This window comes from Pipistrellus kuhlii, unplaced genomic scaffold (genome assembly GCF_014108245.1).
Source record: "Pipistrellus kuhlii isolate mPipKuh1 unplaced genomic scaffold, mPipKuh1.p scaffold_m20_p_1, whole genome shotgun sequence".
Classification (NCBI taxonomy): Eukaryota; Metazoa; Chordata; class Mammalia; order Chiroptera; family Vespertilionidae; genus Pipistrellus; species Pipistrellus kuhlii.
This window is the reverse complement of record NW_023425404.1, coordinates 61460327-61482684: the sequence shown is the minus strand read 5'-3', so window position 1 is coordinate 61482684 and position 22358 is coordinate 61460327. Positions and strand designations below refer to the sequence as shown.

Sequence of the window (22358 nt, the reverse complement as noted above, 5' to 3'; positions counted from 1 at the left end):
AGGGCCAGAAAGAGGCTGCTCCAGGGCTGGGCCTGAGTGGAAAAGTGATGCCAGCAGCCAGTGAAAGGAGGGCCCATTCTAGCACGAATCTTCATGCCTCGGGCCTCTGGTAAGGAAATAAAGGAAAAGAGAGCTCTGGGGTTGCTGAGAGAAAGAAAAGAAAAAGCTAAATTTAACATGAATCCAGAAACAACCAAATTACTTTTCACTCCCAAAAGTTAACAGTAAGCTTTTTATCTATTTTAAAAGTCCATTGTGATTCTGATGTCAGATTCACTCTTTATTTCAGCTGTCTCCTTTCTCTATGACTAACTGGAGACAAAGTAAAAGCAAATTAAATAAATGTATTGGGCTTTTAGATAAGTAATAAAACACTGGCCCCCTATCTTATTTCTTACCCACATATACATTAAGGAATTAATTTATTACATATACATTACCCACATATACATTAAGGAATTAATTTATTTCTTACCCACATATACATTAAGGAATTAAGGTTGGCAGATATTGCACAAGAAAAAAAAATAAAAGAAGCCCCAAACATATGGTTGCTTAAATTTGAATTTCAAATTTCCGCTAAACAATAAATAATTTTTTAAGTATAGGTATATCCTTTATGTTTCATCTGGAATCTCTAAAAGGCCTCCTCAGATGACAGGAATAATGACAATTGGCTTTCCTCAAACTTATAGTAGATCTAGAATTTCTTCAGTTATATCAAAGTATTTCCTGCAAAGAAATAATATTTAAAATTGAACAAAATTAATTTTAGAAAGCCATAATATTTGGTAAGCTAGTGATGGTACTGTGTTTATGAGAAATGAATAAAATTATCTCAAAATATTGCAGCATTTGTCCATTCCATTTAGGGTACTGTCAGTATTAAGTAAATTGATGCCTCAAACACACACACACACACACACACACACACACACACACACACGAGCTGGTATGAAATGAGAAATGAACTAAATCTATGAGATTATATATTTTATCAGATAGTTAGCCATGAACATAAATGAGGCTCAAGTAGATGAGAAATTCATTAAGGGTAAATCAATGTAAAAGAAGTAAACATATTCAATATCAGCACAAAACCAAACTAAAACTCTTCAATTCTTGGGTGAATATCTCTTTTCTTTCAAAGTGGAGAGTAAATGCTTACCATCCTTGCTCAGGACCTTGACCATTCAGCAAGTCGAACAGAAATTGCCTTCGGCCTTTTTGCTCCAGGCGGTCCAGGTCTATGACTATATTAAGATAAGAAGAGGGAAAAGGACAGAGAATCATTCACTTTTGCTATTTGGGCACTAAGATTTTCATAAGTGGTACATATAAAACAGAGGTTGGAAAAATAGGGCCCAGGGGCTAGCCACCCGGTTTTGTAAAGGTTTATTGAACCCAGCCATGCCTATTATTTATTATTTATTTTAAACACTTTTTATTTATTTTTAAAGAGAAAGGAAGAAAGAGAGATAGAGACATCGTTGAGAAACATCTTCAGTCTGCTGCCTCCTGCACGCCCCCTTCTGGGGATTGAGCCTGCAACCTGACCTGGAATCAACCAGCAAGTCTTGGTTCATGGGTCTCCGCTCAACTGCTGAGCTATACTGGCTGGGCCACACCTATTATTTACATACTACTGACCTGGTGTGCACAAATTCATGCACATTGAAAGGAAATTAATTAGAAGGTGGCCAATAGGGCGGGAATGGGTGAAACGGGCTGGGCAGGCCCTGGAGCCAACCTCCGTCGGCCCCTCCCCTACCGGCCACACCTGGGGTGACACTGTGGCTCGAGGGCATCTGCGGAGTGAGCAGGGTCCCTCCTGTAGGTGGGACCCCTCGGCCTGGCCTGTAGGGATCATTCCTAAACCGGCAGTCGGACATCCCTCTCGCAATCTAGGACCACTGGCTCCTAATCGCTCTCCTGCCTGCCTGCTTGACTGTCCCTAACTGCTCCCCCCTGCCAGCCTGATTGCCCTCTAAGTGCTTTCCCCTGCTGGCCTGATCGCCCCTAACCACTTCTGCCTCGCCCCCTGCCACCATGGCTTTGTCCGGAAGGATGTCTGGTCTAATTAGCATATTGCCCTTTTATTAGTATAGATGTTACAGTGTCCAATAAACTGACCTATCTTTTCCAACCTCTACTTTAGCTAGGTTTGGCCACATGATTAAGTGCTAGCCATTACGTTCTATGAAATCTGTGTAACAGGCTCAGGAGGAGGCATTCTTCCTTTCCCCTGCGGCCAGTGAGGACCCTGGTATAACTGAGCAACTAAAAGGATGCAAGACAGACACTTGGGTGGTGGGAAGGCAAGATAGAAGTTTGGACCTTATGATACATCTAAGGGGGGAAGTGAACATGCGTATGGTGTGAAAGAAATGTTATGTTCTAAGATAGATAATCTCTAAGCAGACAATCTCTAAAGTTGGTGAATTGGTAAATTGCAATAAAACATTACTCAGAAATATGGAGTCAAATAACAGAAGAAATAACAGAAAAAAGGAAAAAAACTGGTACAGCAGACTGAGGGATGACAGAAGGGGCATGGGAGTGATTTTTGGAGAAGGGGTGGGGCAAAGGGCTGTTTACTTTTACTTCAAAACCTTTTTTAAGGCTACCTGATATTTTCAAACCACATGCACACACTATGTTGATAAGTAAAAGAAAAAGGGTTGGATCCACCCCATCAGAAGTCCAGAGTAGTTCTGGCCCCGCAGTCCGTCGGCCCGCTCTCCCCGCTGGCCGCGGGGCTGCCTCACCCTTGCTAAAGTGGAAGTGGATCTCTTCTCCTGCCCTCGGTTTCCTCAGGGACACCGGCGTTTCCGTCTCTGACAGGGGCAGATCATAGAACTTGTACTCCACATACACCTGTTTTATGTTCTCATCAGACATCACTTCGGCCTCTGAGTGGAAGGCCAGGCTGACAATTTCAATGCACATCTTCTCTGAATCCTGGTAAGAAAAAGACATTTATTTTCTATAGGTTAGGGATGCTCCAAGTACATACTTCACTTAATTAACACATTACTGTCAGTCACAGGCTTACTCCGTCTTGCGTATTATTCCTTGAGAATCAATTTGTATGTAATATTGGCACTGAGACCACGTGACTGAATTGTCCCCGCTAATGTGGGGGAAATGGGTAGTGAGAATCCAGTCGTTTTGTCTCCTGGTCCAGTGAATGCTGTCCTCAGACCAGCCTTCCTCAGCCATCTCCACATGTAGAAAGAATCAAGAAACTTTCTGAGCAGATAGCTTTTCTTCAACTTTCTGGATGAAAACCAATCCAGCGTTTTCCTGAGATTAGCTCCTAGGAGACCTGCTGACTGATTTGAGCTGTTGCAGGCATTATAGCAAGGAGCTACCTACTGGGCTTTTTGTTGTTGTAGTGCTGGCTTGGACTGCCCCTCCCCCCTTACGATTACAGTCCCGGATGATGGATGCAGCTCACAGCTGAAAAGCATTGCATTAGAGTTAAGGCCCATAACACCATAGCCATTCGCCACACGTGACATAATCTGAATTGGGATTTTCCATCAGTATAAAATCACATGGGACTTTGAAGACTTTGCAATAAAAAAAATGAATGTAAGATATCTCAATAGTTTTTTCTATTGGTTTCGTGTTGAAATAATGATACTTCTGCTACTTACTAGTAGGTTAAATAAAATATATTTTTAAATTTATCTTTTCAAAAATTTTACTTGTTTCTTTTTACACTTTTAATGTGGCCACTAAAAAAAAATTTAATTACACTTGTAGCTCACATTATAATTCTGTTGGAGAGCACTTCGTAGACTGTAAGCTCCACGAGTTCCAGGACCACAAGTGTGTTTCACTAACCTCTTTAGTCCCAGCATTTAGCATGCCCCTAATTTGTTAACTCTCTGTGCACCTAGGCCTAAGTAATTTTCAAAATTAGTTTTGGCTCCTTCCCTTACAAGCACTCTTATTTCATTAAAGTTAGGAACTAAGAATGGTGGGGGAATACAGCTGGTAACACTGTGAGAAAGAGCCACTGTAGTGTGAGAGTACAAATTGGTATGATTGGAGGGTTGATAATTTTGTGTTATTTGTGAAATTTTTAAGTGCACAATTCCTTTTAAAACCAGCAATTCCACTCTAGGAATCTGTCTCACAATTCGGCAAATACACAGAGATACATATGAATAAGGCTGTTACTGCGGCATTATTCTGCCCTACAACCTTCCTCTTTCATGTAGGTAGCTGGTGGCACAGAAATGAAAGTGACAAGGTCCTGGTACATTTGCTCAGTTTACAGATCAGAAGGCAAATTCTTTAGAAGCCACTTATGGTCATTTGTTCCTCTGTTCCTCTCCAGGCTCATTTGCAAAGCCTGGCTTCAGTTCAAATGCCTCCTCCTCAAAGCAGTGTTTTATTTATTTATTTTTAAAATATATTTTATTGATTTTTTACAGAGAGGAAGGGAGGGGGTGTAGAAACATCGATGAGAGAGAAACATCTATCAGCTGCCTCCTGGACACCCCCTACAAGGGATGTACCCGCAACCAAGGTACATGCCCTTGACCAGAATCGAACCTGGGACCCTTCAGTCAGCAAGCTGATGCTCTATCCACTGAGCCAAACCAGTTTTGGCCTCAAAGCAGTTTTTCCTCACTGTGGCCTTACCTAACTCAACCCCTCTCATTGCTATCTATTATTGTCACCTTATTTGTTTTCTTTTTTTTCTTTTTTTTTTTAATCAATCTTTATTGTTCATATTGTTACAAAGGTTCCTCATTTCTTCCCCCCTCCACCAGGTTCCCACCCCACCCTCCGCCCCCTCCCCATCCCCCATTGTCCTCATCCATAGGTGCAGTTTATGTTCAGTCTCTTCCTCCCTCCCTTTCCCCGATAGTAAATCCCTTTTCAGATAGTAAATCAGTTACTTAGCATTTTCTCATATCAATAATACCACCATATGCCCAATGATACATTTCACACAAAAGAGATTTCCAAGTAGGTCAACCAGCCTCATCCAGGTCCCACACAAGGCACTCACAGATCAACACAGATCAACACCCCAGCCCTATACTAACTCAACACATCCAGATCTAAGCCTTCATCACTTGATTCAGCAGACCCTCAAGTTCCCACAAAAGTTTCCAGCCATGTCTGAGAGGCAGCCGAGGGGCAGGGGCAGGCGAGGAGCGAGCTGTTCCGGGCCTGGCTGCTCCAGGCCTGGCCTCTGTTGCTCTGGTTCGTTCCACAACCAGCTGCTCCGGGAATGGTCACCGCCGCTCCCGACCTAGTTGCTCTGGACCTGGCTTCTGCTGCTCCAGGCCTGGCCGCACCCAACCCGGCTGCTCTGGGCCCGGCTGCTCCGGGCCTGGCCGCTCCCAGCCTGGCAGCCGCTGCTCCGGGCCTGGCCGCTCCCAGCCTGGCAGCCGCTGCTCCGGGCCTGGCCGCTCCCAGCCTGGCAGCCGCTGCTCCGGGCCTGGCCGCTCCCAGCCTGGCAGCCGCTGCTCCGGGCCTGGCCGCACCAGACCTGGCTGCTTTGGGCCCAGCTGTCCCGGGCCCGGCCGCTCCGAGTCTGGCCGCTCCCAGCCTGGATGCTCCAGGCTTGGCTACTGCTGTTCTGGGCCTGGCTGCTCCCAACCCGGCTGCTCTGGGTCCGGCTTCTCCCGGCCCGGCCACTCCGGGTCTGGGTATTCCTGGACTGGCCACCCTGGGCTTGGCTGCCTCCGCCTCAGGCCTGGCTACCACTGCCCCAGGTCTGGCTGCTCCAGTGCTGGCTGTTGTTGCTCTGGTTCTGGCTGCTGCTGCTCTGGGGCCTGGCCGTTGCTGCTCCGGGCCCGGCTGCCATTTCTTTGTGCCTGGGCACTCTAGGCCTGGCCGCCGCTGTTCCAACATTCTGCCTTTTTTTTTTTTTCTTTTTAAAAAAAAAAACACGCATTTATGTTGCAATGTTGGCTGGTGAGTTGAGTTCTGACTTAGTCTTTGATTTTTCAAGATCTTCTTTGTATTCTTTCTTAAGTAATTTTACTATCTTTTGCTCTCACTTGATTTCTTCACATTGAGAACTTTGGTTTCTTCCTCCTTGTCCTGGGAGCTCAGCAGGTTGGCCTTTGGCACCCCTTTGTTCTCCGCGGGCTCCTGCGCTGCTTCAGCCTGTTGCCGGGGTCAGCGCCGCCCAGGAAGCAGCCCCCGGCCTTGGCTCTGTTGCCCGCGCTCAGTGGTCAAAGGCTCAGAGGCACCCCCTCCCCCCCCCCCCCCCGGGGGCCCCTTCGCCCGGCTCCCTGCCAGCGCCCGGCTGGCTGGTGTCTGGCAGGGGCTCCTGCTCCCTGTCGCATTCCTCCAGTCTGGAGCTTTTTTTTTCCTCCTTCCCGCTAGGGGAGTCTAGGATCAGAGTCAACAGACTGTCCTCTGCGCGCAGTGCGCGCGACTCTGGGGGCTCTGCTTTCTGCCACTCCCCTGGGATTCCGCCTCACAGCCCCGTCTCCCCCTGCCGGAGCCTGGGTCCCCAGGGTCTGGTCCAGGACTGAGGCTCGGTGCCGCCGGAGGCCCTGTTCCTTCCAGCTAGGGTAATCCAGCATCAGAGTCAACATTCTGTCCTCTGCGCACTTGTGCGCGCGACTCCGGGGGCCCTGCTTTTCGCTGCTCACTTGGGATTCCGCCTCACAGCCCCATCTCCCCCTGCCGGAGCCTGGGTCCCCAGGGTCTGGCCCATAACTGGGGCTCAGCGCTGCCGGATCTGGGGTTCAGCCCAGGCTGGGGGTTCTATTTCCTTCCCGCTAGGGAACGCCAGGCAGCACCCAGCCCTCTCCTCCTCTCCGGCTGCAACCTCTCCACTGAGTGCGGGCGCGCAGCATGTCTCCGTACCTTAGGCTTTTTTCAGCTCCTCTGATTTTCCTTCTGGTTTTCTCTTTCCTTCTTGTTGTAGAATTTTCAGTCAATTGACTACCTGTAGCTCTGGGCGATGTCCACTCTACATTTTAGTTGTATTCCATTGAAATTGTTGTGTGCTGCGGTTAGGTGTCTACCCGAGCAGCCATCTTGGATCCTCTTCCTCTATTTGTTTTCTTTTAAAAAAAATATGTACATGGCCGAAATCGGTTTGGCTCAGTGGATAGAGCATCGGCCTGTGGACTGAAAGGCCCCAGGTTCGATTCCTGTCAAGGGCATATACCTTGGTTGCCGGCACATCCCCAGTAGGGGGTATGCAAGAGGCAACTGATCGATGATTCTCTCTCATCGATGTTCCTAACTCTCTATCCCTCTCTCTTCCTTTCTCTGAAAATTCAATAAAATATATTTTAAAAAAATATGTACATGTTTGAAAATACATTTTTATTGACTTTAGAGATGAAGGGACAGGGAGAGATAGAAACATCAACGATGAGCGAGAATCACCGATCAGCTGCCTCCTGCATGCCCCACAGTAGGATTGAGCCCAAAACCCACGCATGTACCCATCCAGGAATTGAACCTTGATCTCTGGGTTCATAGGTCAACATTGAACCACTGAGCCATGCCAGTAGGGCCTATTTATTTTCTTCATAGTATTTAGAATCAGCAAATATCTGGCTTATTTGTTCACTGATTTATACTTGTTTTCTCTCAGTAGAAGGTAAGATTCAAGAGGGAAGGGACCAGCCCTAACCGGTTTGGCACAGTGGATAGAGAGCATTGGCCTGCAGTCTGAAGGGTCCCAGGTTTGATTCCAGTCAGGGGCCATGTGCCTTGGTTGAGAGCTCATCCCCAATGGGAGGTGTGCAGGAGGCAGCTGATTGATATTTCTAACTCTCTATCCCTCTTTCTTCTGTAAAAAGTCAATAAAATATATTTTTTAATTTATTTTTTTTTAATAAAACATATTTTTTAAAAAGGGACCAGCCTTGGCTAGTGTGGCTCAGTTGATTGAAGTGTTGTCCAGTACTACACTAGAAGGGGCGGACTAAATTCCCAGTCAGGGCACATAGCCAGGTTGCATGCTTGATCCCTTGTTGGGGTGTGGGCAGGATTCAGCCTATCAATGCTTTTCTCTCTCATCTCCCTCATCTCTCTCTCTCTTTCCCTCCCTGTCCCCAGCTTTAGCATACATGCTCTAAAATTCACTTGAACTCCTGCTGTGAAAATTTCCCTGCATGAAGTCAAGAACCCACACACTTCCAACTAGTCCCAAGCAGACCCCCTAAGGGCCAGGTCCCTCTTCCGGGAAATATGACTGAAACTTTGCACACAAACAGCAGAGTGGTGGTTGCAGAGGGAAGTTGGTGGGTGGGGAGAGAAGGGGGCCTAATGTATGGTGATGGGAGATTTACTTTGGGGGGTGGACAGGCAGGGCAATATACAGACCTTGTGTCATAGAAATCTACACCTGAAACCTATATGCTCCTATTAACCTATTAAATGTCACCCTGTACATTTAATTTAGAAAAGAAACAGAAGACTCAGGAAGAATCAATGACCTTCCCCCAAAATATCTAAAAAGCATTGGAGATAGAAGGCCTGTCCCAGAACTGCCACTTAGATGACTACAGTATAACACGAACTGGCGTGGTAGATGGGAGGAACCCAGCAGGCCCCTTGGACCAAAGTCCTCTCACTGACCCATTGTCTCTAGATGGCCCAGCAAACATTTGTTTACTAAACATTAACTCTTTCCAACTCACTGTGAATTGCCTTATTTCACTTTCAAGTCCCAGACTGTTATCTCCCTCTCCTTAATCCAGAATGACACACACACCTTATTCTGCCTTACTGTTTGAGAATTTTCATGCTTATGTGAATTTCCTGTGTGTATATATTAAAACATGTTTTTCTCCTGTCATTTTAATTATTCAGCTAGCCATAAGAACCAATATGGCCGAAACTGCTTTGGCTCAGTGGAGAGAGCATCGGCCTGCAGACTGAAAAGTCCCAGGTTCGATTCCGGTCAAGGGCATGTACATTGGTTGCGGATACATCCCTGGTAGGGGGTGTGCAGGAAGCAGCTGGTCTATGTTCCTCTCTCATCGATATTTCTAGCTCTCTATCCCTCTCCTTTCCTCTCTGTGAAAAATCAATAAAATGTATTTTTTTAAAAAGAACCAATATGGGGCTCCAGCTGGTGTGGCTCTGTGGTTGAGCATTGATCTATGCACCAAGAGGTCACAGTTCGATTCCTGGTCAAGATACATGCTCAAGTTGCAGGCTTGATCCCCAGTGGGGGCGTGTAGGCGGCAGCCAATCTATGATTCTCTGTCATCATTGACATTTCTGTCTCTCCCTCTCCCATCCTCTCTGAAATCAATAAAAAACAACAACAAACATTAGATTAAAAAAAAAAGGGGGGGGGGGGTGTGGAGAGAATGGACCAGTTCTGTCTTATTCATCATTTTGTGTGGAGAGAACCTGGCAACATTGTGGGAATCTGCCAGTTTGTTTATTCATCCTCTTATTGATCAACACATTGATGTTTCCACTTTGGGGTTATGTGACTAAAGCTGCTACACGTTTTTGGGTGGGAAAGGAGCCTGGCAAACAAGAAGTAAACAATGGACAGGGCTGCTGTGAGGATTTGGTGAGTTAATGAATATCAAGCACATGGCATTTTAGCTCAAGCAGCATTACCCATGGAGATCTAAGTAAAAGGTCACCTATTAATTTAATGGCATGCTGATCAGTATTTAAGAGAAATTAAGTAGAAAAACTAAATTCAACATGGATAGACTACTAAACATTACTGATTGGAAAAATGCACGTTTTTTAACTATGCATTTAAAAAATGGGGGTAACTGAGTGAAGAATATATGGCACCTCCCTGTACATATTTTTGCAACTGTTTGTAAATTTATAATTATTCCAAATGGTTTTTTAAATAATAGATACAGTTTAATGCCATTTATTTGAAAGCATAAAGACAAATACAAAACAATATGAATGCTAAAGTCCTTTAAGATCTGAAAAGATATACCCCACATTCAAAACAATAATTTCCTTTGCAGGGGTCAGGAGGCAGAAGCAGCAGGGATTATAAGTAGTGGTCAAAAGAGATTTAGCTTTATCTGTAATATTCTAGTTTTAAAGGAGAAATGTATTCTTACCTTAGTTGTATAATTTAATAAAATTTTAAATTGCAGCCGAAGCTGATTTGGCTCAGTGGATAGAGCATCAGCCTGCGGACTGAAGGGTCCCGGGTTCGATCCCGGTTAAGGGCATGTACCTTGGTTGTGGGCACATCCCCAGTGGGGGGTATGCAAGAGGCAGCTGATGGATGATTCTCTCTCATCGATGTTTCTAACTCTCTATCCCTCTCTCTTTCTCTCTGTAAAAAATCAATAAAAAATATTTTTAAAAATTTTTTAATTGCAATTAAACCTATAGCAGATGATCAGAAACCCATATTTATGCAAACTACATCAAATTTTTTCTGATAACTAAGGTGAATTGGGAGGATGAATAAGATTAACATATGAGCCAGTTACATATGAAGGCTTTATTCATTTCTATTAGGTAGTACCATATGAAACACAATATTTTTATCTATAAAAATAAAAATTTCATATGGTTTGTTATGAACTGAATGTTTGTGCTGCCTCAAAAGTCATGTATTAAGCCCAACCTGTGTGGCTCAGTGGTTTAACATTGACCTATGAACCAGGAGGTCATGGTTTGATTCCTGGTCAGGGAACAAATCCAATTATGGGCTCAATCCCCAGTGTGGGGCATGCAGGAGGCAGCCAATCAATGGTTCTCTCTCATCATTGATGCTTCTGTCTCTCCACCTCTCCCTTCCTCTCTGAAATCAATAAAATATACATTATATATATATATATATATATATATATATATATATATATATATGTCATATATTAACCCTAATTCTGCCCTGGCTGGCATAGTGCTTAGAGTGTTGGCCCATGCATGGAAGGGTCTCAGGTTCTATTTCCAATCAAGGGCACATACCTGAGTTTCAAGTTCTAGTCCCTGGCCTGGGTAGGAGTGCATGCAGGAGGCTACCAGTCATTGTGTCTCTCTCATACTGCTGTTTCTCCCTCTCTCCTTTCCTTCTCTCTCTCTTTCTCTCTCTCTCTCTCTCCTCTTCTCTTCTCTTCTCTTCTCTCTCTCCTTTCCCTCCCCTCCCTTCCACTCTCTCTAAAAAATAAAAAAATAAAAATCAATAGAAAAAAATATCCTTGGATAAGGATTAATAAACAAACAAACAAACAAACAAAACCCCAATCCCAATGTGATGGTATTCTGAGATGGAGCCTTTTGGAAATAATTAGATCACAAGGATGGAGCCCTCATGAATGGGATTAGTGCCCTTATTTAAAGAGGTCAGAGCTAGCTCATTCTCCTTCTGCCTTGTGAAGATACAATAAGAAGTTAACCGTAGGCATCATGGAAGAGGATCCTCTCCAAAATGTGACCAGGCTGGCACCCTGATCTTGAGAACTCTGTGAAATAAACTGCTGTTGACAGGCAGTTCCCCTCAGTTTATTAGTTCAGGTGTGATAGCTAATTTGGCTGGGGGGAAGAGTTACTACAATTAATTAGCTAGCATATATAAGGGGACATCCTGCACACCTGAAATTAAGAGTATAAGGAAAGAGAATAAACTTTGAGGTTTTTGATACACACTACAGCTAAAAGACAGTAACCCGAGGCCATGAAGCAAACGTAAGTGATTGCTCCCTTCTCACTAGCAGCTATTGGACGGGGAAGAGAACGTTTTCTATGGTCCACTCAGAGAGGGAGACTGCTTCCTGGGACCAGGAATGGGACTCCATCTGGAGGAAACCACGTTTGCTACTGAGATAATGTCTAGGGGATTCTTAGGGAGAAGATCAGCACAGAGAGCCTTTAGGAATGGGACAAAGATAGAATACAAGCTATGGTTATGGGAAATATTAACCATGCTCTGTTAACCATGATTGCCTTGTGTTGATTAAAGAAAGGACATTCTGACCTGGCTGGGAGTTGGGTGCCCCTGGGACTTGGGAGTCAACCTTGGACCAGGGAGTCAGCCTTTAAATGTGGTCCATTCTCACTCGAGAACTGCCTGTTACCATGGAAAGATTAACAACCTTTTTGCCCAAACAATGGACTTTCACCCCAACCTGAATAGCCTCCTTCCCCATGCCCATAATCCCTACTTCCCCGTGTAATCTTTGTCCCACTCTATAGAAACAGCTGGCTTAGGAGGGGGTTGCAGAGCAGATTTTTGTGGATGACTTGCTGCTGTACTGTACTGCCTGTAGTATTAAAATTAAGGCTCACATATGATTCAACCCTGTCTCTGATTAATTGGCTCCAGTAGTGACAGACAGCATGGACCCACTGATTGTCTAGTCAGTTTCTCAAGTAACATTTTTTTTGGTACACAAAGATTTTGGAAAAGGAGATTAATTCAGCAGCCTTTAATTTAGAGTAATATTTTAATGTAATCTGTCTACCTTGTAGTTAAAAAATGTGCTGACCAGCTGGCTGCTTTTTGTATTGATCTGAGGTATCCTGGTTTAGAAACCTTGACTGGAGCTCTGGCTCCTTCACTAATGAGATCTGTCACCCCAGACACACCATTCAATTGTGTTCACCTTTATCATCTCTGAGACGTTGTCTAGCTCTAACATGCAGTGGCTCTGCTCTGTCTTATAAACTTTTCTCAGGACATGGATTACATAATGTCTAAAAGAAATATGACAAATAAAAGTTCAATAAGCAGGTAAACTTAACTATTTGCCATATTCACTGCTTAAGTCTACAGACTTTGAGTTGTTTCTCCCCACGCCAACATCCTTCATTTTCCTGCAAATCCTCAGTACAGGTTCTGACTTTCAAGTAAGTTTTCTGACCTCTACAAAATTTCCTTTTTCTGGATTCTTGCAAACCTTTAGAGTTTATATCACATAATCTACTCCCTTGATTCTAAGTCACCTATACTTGACTGTTTCTAATGAAGTTCCTAATCCTCAATGAGATTTTCATCTTTCACTCAGTCACTCAATTCAACAGCTGTCTACTGAGCACCTACAAACCTGCCAGGGAGCATTCTGGTGGAGAGAGAGTGATTGTTTTCTACCTCGTGTACAAACCACAAGATTCTAGCACAATGATTGTTGCCAGGGTGTGTGTTCTCATTTAGTTCCTGAGGAGATCTGAGACTGAAATGTTGAGTAACTAATGGTAATGACAGGTTTTAAAGGTTGGGTCAGAAACTTCAGAAACCGAATAATCCCTCTAAGCCCTCCTGGGAAGAACCTCTCTTCCAGCCTCCACCTCCCCAGGTAAGCCCGGTCTCCTTCGGCGGAGTTACAGGAAGGGGCCTCACGCAGGCTGGGAGTGGATCACTCTACACGATGAAGAAGGCAGGCAAGAGGTCCAAACAGGAGAGATCCTTTCATCTGACTGTATCAGCAGAGTTCTAGTCACTCTCAATGTACAGTATACTTAACTCAGTAACTTAAATTCCCCACCAGGCTAATTAAAACTAGACTTGAACTTCACACGCCTGGTCATTAGGTGCACTAGCTGCCCTTATTTACTGTCTGTCACCCGCTCAATGGCCACCCAAATACTCACTGCCTTAGGACATCTCTGAGGGATGAGTGTCACTATGTCATCGCTGTCTGTGGTCTGTGCTTCACTGACCTCAGATGCTTCTTCACAGGATTCCTTATCTGCTAAGGAAGAGAATTGCCAAGTTGTGAACGATATGCTTAACTTCTTTTTCTTTTTCTTTTTTCTATGTAATGTAGGCCACAAATAGTGAACTCTATGCTTAGTGATACAGCCCACTATAGAGTGTGGTCTTTATTCTTCCCAAATAGCCCAAGTTGGTAAAGGTTATATTAAAAAAAAAAAAAAAAAAAAAAAAAAAAAAAAAAAACCTTCCTGGGTCACCACTCAACCACCGAGCCGGGCCTTAATGTCTTTTTTTAAAACATATATATTTCATTGATTTTTTACAAAGAGGAAGGGAGAGGAAGAGAGGGTTAGAAACGTCGATGAGAGAGAAACGTCAATCAGCTGCCTCCTGGGATGTGCCGGCAACCAAGGCAGATGCCCCTGATCAGAATCAAACCTGGGACCCTCGAGCCCGCAGGCCAATGCTCTATCTACCGAGTCAAACTGGTTAAGGCAAGGCTTTAATATCTTTATTAGTTCTGGGAAACTCTCAGTTATTATCACTTTAAATACTACACTTGTCCCCTCCTTTCTCTTCTCCTTGTACATCCTCATTTTATCTTTGTTTTGTTTTTTCCCTCTCTATCTTTTATGGCTCTTTTCTTCTCTTGTATTTTCTTTTCTTTTTTTAAAATATATTTTATTGATTTTTTACAGAGAGGAAGGGAGAGAGATAGAGAGCTAGAAACGTTGATGAGAGAGAAACATTGACCAGTTGCCTCTTGCACATCCCCTATGGGGATGTGCCCGCCACCAAGGTACATGCCCTTGACCGGAATCGAACTCTGGACCCTTCAGTCCGCAGACCGAAGCTCTACCACTGAGCCAAACCGGTTTCGGCTTCTCTTATATTTTCCATCTTGGTGTCTCTCCTTGCTTTACTCTGGATATTTTCACCAGCTCTCACTTCAGTTGTGTCTAATTTGCTTCTTTTTTTAATCCTTACTAGAAGAGCGAGGATATTTTTCCCATTGTTATTCAGAGAGTGGGAGGGAGGAGAGAGGGGAGCAGAGAGAAAGAGAAAGAGAAACACCAATGTGAGAGAAACACATCAACTTGTTGCCTCCCACATGGCTCCAACGGGGGTTGTGGGGGAGGGGGGGGGTGCGCAAGGAACAAACCTGCAACCCAGGTATGTGCCCTTGACCAGGAATCAAACCCTCGACCCTCTGTGCTCAGGCTAATGCTCTAACCACTTAGAAACACCAGCCTGGGCTGTTTTTGTTTTTTCAATCCTCACCCAAGGACATGTTTATTGATTATAGAGAAAGGGAGACGGGAGTCAGGGGGAGAGAGAGAAGATGAGAGGGAGAGAGGGAGAGAGGGAGGGAGGGAGAGAGGGAGAGAGGGAGGGAGGGAGATTGGGAGAGGGAAATATCCACATGAGAGAGAAGCACTGATCAGTTGCCTCCCATACGAACCCAGATCTGGTATCAAACCCAAAACCGGTGTATGTGCCCTGATGGGGAATCGAACCAGCACCTTTTGGTGTATGGTACAATGCTCCAACCAAGCGAGCCACACGGGTAGGGTATACATTTCTGTATTTAGCAGTTCTATAATTTCTATTGGTTAACATTAATATTTACAATGTATTTTGCAAACAGTAAGAGATAGAAACATCAATTATGAGAGAGAATTATGGATCAACTGCCTCCTGCATGCCCCACACTGGGGATTGAGCCTGCAACCCAGGCATATACCTTGCCCAGGAATCAAGTTGTGGCCTCCTGGTTCATAGGTCAATGCTCAACCACTGAGCCATGCTAGCTGGGTTTCCCTCTCTTACTGGTTCTTTAATGCTTTTAGAAATATTAAGATTTAAAATATATATAACTTTAGCTTTTTATTTTTATAATTATTATTTTAAAAAATAAATCTTTATTGTTCATATTATTACAAATGTTCCTCATTTTTTTCCCCTCCATTGCTCTCCTCCAACAGGTTCCCACCCCATCCTCTGCCCTTTTCCCACCCCCCATTGTCCTCATCCATAGGTGCACAGTTCATATTCAGTCTCTTCCCACATCCCCCACTCTCCTATTCCCTGAGAATCGTCAGTCCACTCCCCTTCTATACCTTTTATTCTATTATATTCACCAGTTAATATTGTTCATCAGATTTTTTTAATTCCCTTGGTTTTTAGATTCACTTGTTGATAGTTATGTATTTGTTGTTCATAATTTTTATCTTTATTTTCTTCCTCTTCCTAAAGAACCCTCTTCAGCAATTCATATAATTCTGGTTTGGCGGTGATGAACTCCTTTAGCTTTTTTTTATTTGTGAAGCTCTTTATCTGGCCTTCGATTCTGAATGATAACTTTGCTGATATAGTAATCTTGGTTGTAGGTTCTTACTATTCATCACCTTGAATATTTCTTGCCATTCCCTTCTGGCCTGGATAGTTTCTGTTGAGAAATCAGCTGACAATCGTATGGGTGCTCCTTAATAGGTAACTACCTGCTTTGCTCTTGCTGCTTTTAATATTCTCTCTTTGTCTTTTGCTCTTGGAATTTTAATTATGATGTGTCTTAGTGTGGTCTTCTTTGGATTCCTTTTGTTTGGGGTTCTCTGCACTTCCTGGACTTGTAAGTCTATTTCTTTCCCCAGGTAGGGGAAGTTTTCTGTCACTATTTCTTCCAATATGTTTTCGGTATCTTGCTCTCTCTCTTCTTCTGGGACCCCCATAATTCTGATGTTGGTTCACTTGAAGTTGTCCCAGAGGTTTCTTACACTATCTTCAACTTTCTGGATTCTCTTGTCTTCTTGCTTCTGTGGAGGAGTGTCCTCTGGCTATTTGTGTTCCAAATCTTTGACTTGATTTTTGTGATCTTCCGTTCTGTTTTTAGGACTCTGTATAATATTTTTTATTTCAGACAATGTATTCTTTATTTCTAGTTGATCCCTTTTTATATCCTCATAGGTCTCATTTATTTTATCAGCCTTTTTTTTTTTTTTTTTTTTTTTTTTTTTTTTTTTTTTTTTTTTTTTTTTTTTTTTTTTTTTTCTTTTTTTTTTTTTTTTTTTTTTTTTTTAGGAAATTCTTGAAAAACCTTATAACTGTGGTTTTGAACTCTATATCCAGTTGCTTGTGGTCCTCCATTTCTTTCATTTGTGATCTGTTTCCTTGTCTCGGCATTTTTGCTGCTTCCCTGAGTTGGTAGGGTGGCTTTGTGTGCTAGGTGTTCAATATGGTTCAGTGGCTCAGCCTCCCAGTTACCTGAGGTGGACACTCCTGGTGCACCCCTTTGTGGACTGTGTGTACAGCCTTGTTGTAGTTACATCTTGATCGTTGTTGGTATCACTGGGAGGAACTGACCTCCAGGCCAATTGGCTGTTAGGATCAGCTGAGTCTATGCCAGGAGATAGCCTTATTCAACTAGATTTGCAAAATTGCAAATGCCTCTTTGCTCAGCTTGGATGGGGTGGAGTTTCAGGGTGGAGCCTAACAGCCTTGGCTTCCCGTCAGCCCTGCCCTATGAGGTTCCTGAGTCTCATTGTTCCTCAGTGTCCTTTGGTACTCACTGCAAGCACCTCTGAGAGAAAGGTGCCTTCAAGTTTTGCCCGCTACCAGTCTAGTCTCTCCCTCAATGAGCCTGGAACTGGGGTTCAGTGCAGTTGGAAGTAGGATTGGAAGTGGGGTTCAGTGCAGTCTGGAGCTTTTATCTCCTTCCCACTAGTCTGGCATTCCAGCCAGACTCTCAGCCACGCCCTCCTCTCCAGCTCCATCCTCTCCCCACATGTGCACTGTGTCTCCATATCTTAGGCTTTTACAGCTCCTCTGATTTTCCTTCTGGTTTTCTCTTTCCTTCTAGTTAGTTGTAGAATTTCCAGTCACTCAACTTTCCTGTAGTTCTGGATAATGTCCATTTTGTATTTTAGTTGTATTTTTGAAATTGTTGTGCAAGGCTGCAGTTAGGCATTTACCTATGCCACCATCTTGGTTTCTCATCCTATGATTATTATTTTTAACTTTAGCTTTTTACAATAGTTGCCATCAATGGGAGAGTTGGTTTGAATGAGCTAGTTTGCCACAAATGTAACCTGAAATCATGTCTACTTCTCATTGTAACACAAAAGCTTTGCCTTAATTTAAAAAAAAATTTGGAAAAAGAACCAAGATGGCAGTATAGGTAAACACCTGTACCCACTGCCTCCACAACTACATCAAAATTACAACAAAAACACAGAACAACCATCATTCAAAACCACCTGAAAGCTAGCTGAATGGAAGTCCTATAACTAGAGAAGTAAAGAAGAAATTACACTGAGACTGGTAGGAGGGGCAGAGGCATAGAACAGGCTAGATTGTTTTTTAAATCAGGAGGGAGATCATCTCTGCAGAGGCACCCATGAGGAGCAAGTACATTGTTCCTATGCTGGAACTTCCCCAGTCCAAAGCTGACTGGCAGCCATATATGTTTTCTCCACCCAAGTGATTTCCTGAAACCCCACCTTCATCCAATTTGCAGCCCCACCCAACCTATTTGCAGTAACTTTTGCATATGAATGACCTGTCCTTTCTGTGGCATCATACTTTGCTAAAATCTCTCAAACAAGCTGCAGCTGGGTCAGCATGCCCCAAACCTATGAATAAAAAGCCAACGACCCTGAACTTGCACAAGCTGCCTTGCTTCATAGCTGGGCCTTCACTGGGCACCTCCAAGCCCAATACAAATAGTTCCTACAGGGTGGACCCAGGAAGTGGCTGATTTTACACCTCCCTGGAGGACCTAGAGCTAGTGCACCCAGTAAACAGCTTCAAACCATAGCAGTTACAACTCTAGACATCCGTAAGTGACACACTCAAGGGGACAACTCAGTGAGTACCAAAGCCCCACTGACTCAAATCCTATTCCATAAGGATTTGAGTCAGTGGGGCTTTCAATAGGTGTTCAATATGGTTCAGTAGGTGTTCAATATGGTTCAGTGGCTCAGCCTCCCAGTTACCTGAGGTGGACACTCCTGGTGCACCCCTTTGTGGACTGTGTGTACAGCCTTGTTGTAGTTACATCTTGCTGTAGCTGAAGCTGGTCCTCACAGCCAATTGTCCTGGAGGTTAACTCCTCCCAGTGACATTAACAACAATCAAGGTTCAACTATAAGACTTTGCACACAGACCACACAAGGACGCACCTAGAGTGCCCAGCTCAAGTGACAGAGGATGCTGAGCCACTGAGCCCTACAGGGCACCTACTACACAAAACCATTCTATCAACTGCAAGAGACATGGCAGCTCTACCAAATACATAGAAATAAACACAAGGAAGCAGCCAAACAAGGAGACAAAAAAACATATCACAAATAAAATAAATGGAAGCAAGCAAACTACTGGTTACAGAGTTAAAAACCATGGTTATAAGGTTACTCAAGGATCTTCATAAAACTTTCAAGGGTCTAGTGAGGAAGAAAAAGACACGAAAAAGGACCACTCAAAAATTAAGCATACACTAATTGAAATAAATTATAATTTATAGGGATTCAACAGGAAAGTAGAGGAGTCCAAGAATCAAATCAATCATATGGAATATGAGGAAGCAAAAGACATCTAATTAGAAGAGCAAAAATAATTTAAAAATATGAAGATAGTGAAAGGAGCCTCTGGGACAATTTCAAGCATAACAACATTCACATTATGGGAATGCCAGAAGGAGATGAGAGATAGCAAGATATTGAACAACTATTTGAAGAAATAATGACAGGAAACTTCCCCTTCCTGGTTAAAGAAATAGACTTACATGTCCAGGAAGCATAGAGAGTTCAAAGAAAGACGAACCGTGAGGCCCACACCAAGACACATTATAATTAAAATTAGAGGTCTGGTGCATGAAATTCATGCACAGGGCGGGGATGGGGGTGTCTCTCAGCACAGTCTGTACCCTCTCCAATATGGAACATGCCTCTCACAATCCAGGACTGCTGGCTTCCAACTGCTTGCCTGCCTGCTTGCCTGATTGTCCCTAACCACTTCTGCCTGCCAGCCCAATCACCCCCTAACGACTCCCCTGCCAGCCTGGTTGCCTCTAACTGCATTCCTCTGCAGGCCTGGTCCCCCCTAACTGCCCTCCCATGCAGCCTGGTCATCCCCCCCTCCCCCCGCCCAAGTGCCTTCCCCTGCAGGCCTAGGTCCCCCCCAACTGTCCTTCCCTGCAGGCCTGATCACCCCCAACTGCCCTCCTTTGCAGGCCTGGACCCTGCTAACTGCCCTCCCATGCAGGCCTGGTACCTCCTAAATGCCCTCCCATGCAGGCCTGGTCTCCCCCCCCCCCCCACTCTCAACTGCCATCCCCTGCAGGCCTGACCACCTCCAACTGCCCTCCTTTGCAGGCATGGTCCCTCCCAACTGCCCTCCCCTGCTGGCCTGATTGTCCACAACTTCCCTCTCCTGCCAGCCATCTTGTGGTGGCCATCTTGTGTCTACATGGAGGTGGCTATCTTTGACCTCATGGGGACGGCCATCTTGTGTGTAGAAGTGACAGTCAATTATTAGTCTTTTATTAGATAAATTAGATATCAGCATATTACTCTTTTATTAGATAGGATGCCAAAAGTTAAAGGCAAAGAGAGAATCTAAAGGCAGCAAGAGAAAACAGTTAATTACCTACAAGGGAGCACCCATATAAATGTCAGCTGATTTCTCAACAGAAACTATGCAGGCCAGAAAGGAGTGGCAAGAATTATTCAAAGTGATGAATAGCACTACAACCAAGATTACTCTACCCATAAAGCTATCATTTAGAATTGAAGGTCAGATAAAGAGCTTCACAGACAAGAAAAAGCTAAAGGAGTTCATCACCACCAAACTAGTATTACATGAAATGTTGAAGATATTCTTTAAGAAGAAGAAAACAAAGAAGGGCCGAAGCCGGTTTGGCTCAGTGGTAGAGCGTCGGTCTGCAGACTGAAAAGTCCCAGGTTCGATTCCGGTCAAGGGCATGTACATTGGTTGCGGGCACATCCCCGGTGGGGGGTGTGCAGGAGGCAGCTGGTCGATGCTTCTCTCTCATCGACCTTTCTAGCTCTCTATCTCTCTTCCTTCCTCCTCTCTGTGAAATATCAATAAAATATATTTTTTTAAAAAAGAAGAACACAAGAAGGGGGAGAAGGCGGGAGAAGAGCAGGAGAAGGAGAGGAGGAGGCGGCGGAGGCTGAGGAGGAGAGGACGGAGGAGGAGGAGGAGGAGGAGGAGGAGGCGCGAGGGGGAGGAGGAGGGCTGGCAAGAGGGGGGCTGAGGTGAAGAGGAGGAGGAAGGCATAGAGATGAAAGGAAACGTAGGAAGCGAGGAGGCGGAGGAGGAGGAGGAAAGGAGGGAGGCGGAGGAGCAGGAGGAAGCGGAGGGGAGGAGGAAAAGAGGGAGGAAAGGGGAAGGGAAAGAGGACGGGAAGGAAAGGAAAGAGGAGGAGGAGGAGGAGGTGCAGGAGGAGGAGAGAAAGGAAGAAGGGAGAAAGAAGGTAAGGAGGGAAGGACGTAAAGGACGGGGAAAAGTAGGAAGAGGAGGGAGGAGAGGAAGGAGAAAGAGGAGGGGGAACAAGATGGAAAGAGTAGCAAAAAGGAGGGGGCAGATGACGAAGCAGGGAAGGAAGAGGAGGAGGAAGAGGAGGAAGGAAGAGTTGGAGGGGTAGGAAGGAAAGGAAGAAGGAGGGGCAGAGGAGGGAAGGAGTAGAGAAGGGAGGAGGAAGAGGGAGGAGGAAGAGGGAGGAGGACAGGGAAGAGGGAGAAGAGGAGTGAGGGGAGGAGGAGGAAGAAGAAGGAGGAGGATGAGGAGGGAAGGGAGGAATGAGAAGACAAGAAGAAAGAGGAAGGAGAAGGCGGAAGAAACGGGAAGAAGAGGAGGAGGCGGAAGAGGAGAACGAACGAAGAGACGACCGAGAGAGGCTGAAAAAGGAAGAAGAGGAGGAGGAAGGAGGAAGAGTGAGGAGGAAGGTGGAGGAGGTAGAGAGAAGAAGAGGACGAGGAGGGAGAGTAGGAGCAAGAGGAGAAGAGAGGAAGCAGATGAGAGGAGGAAAGGTGAAGAACATGAAAGAGGAGGAAGGGAAAGAGGAGGAAGAGAGAAGAGGAGGAGGAAAGAAGAAATGAAGAGGAGGGCGAGGAGGGATGAAGGAGGAGGGGAAGGATGGAAGAGAGTGGAGGAGGAGGAAGGTGGAGGAGGTGGAAAGGAGAAGAGGAAGGGAGAGCGGAGATGGAGGCATCGAAGGAGGAGGCGGAGGAGAGGAGGAGGATGCGGAGGAGGCGGAGGAGGAGGAGGAGGGAGGGGGCAGAGGAAAGAAGAAAGAGGAGAAAGAGGAGGAATGAAGGAAGAGAAAGAAGAGGAAGAGGAAGAAGAGGAGAGAGGAAGAAGAAGAGGAGGAGGACTAGAAGAAGGAGAAAAGAAGAAGAAAGAGGAGGAAGGAAGAAGGAAAAGAGGAGGATAGGAAGAGGAAGAGGAGGAGGGAAGAGCGAGAAGAGAGCAGGTAGGAGGAAGAATGAAGGAAGGAGGAAAAAAAAAAAAGAAAAAAGAGGGAGGAAAGGAGGAAAAAGGAGGAAAGAGGAGAGAAAGAGGAGGGAAGGAAGAGGAGGAGGAAGAGGAGGACGGAAGAGTTGGAGAGGAGGAAGGAAGAGGGAGGAGGAAGCGACGCGGAGGAGAAGAAGAGGGAGGAGGAAGAGGTAAGGAGGAAGAGAGGAGGAGGAAAGGAGGAAAGGAGAAGCTGAAGAGGAGGAGGAAGAAGAGAGGAGAG

The 22358-nt window shown here is 44.9% G+C and overlaps 1 protein-coding gene across 2 annotated transcripts in view; it reads right to left on the bottom strand.

Moving 5' to 3' along the window:
- RPGRIP1 (RPGR interacting protein 1) overlaps positions 1–22358 on the bottom strand; it is a 62415-nt gene that overhangs the window by 5137 nt on the left and 34920 nt on the right. For both annotated transcript variants that reach the window (XM_045584248.1, XM_036448314.2), the window contains 3 exons: positions 13540–13640; positions 2769–2961; positions 1169–1253 (listed from right to left, as the gene is read on the bottom strand). In XM_045584248.1, the coding sequence (XP_045440204.1) occupies positions 1169–1253; positions 2769–2961; positions 13540–13640 (379 nt within the window). The remainder of the gene's footprint in view (positions 1–1168; positions 1254–2768; positions 2962–13539; positions 13641–22358) is intronic.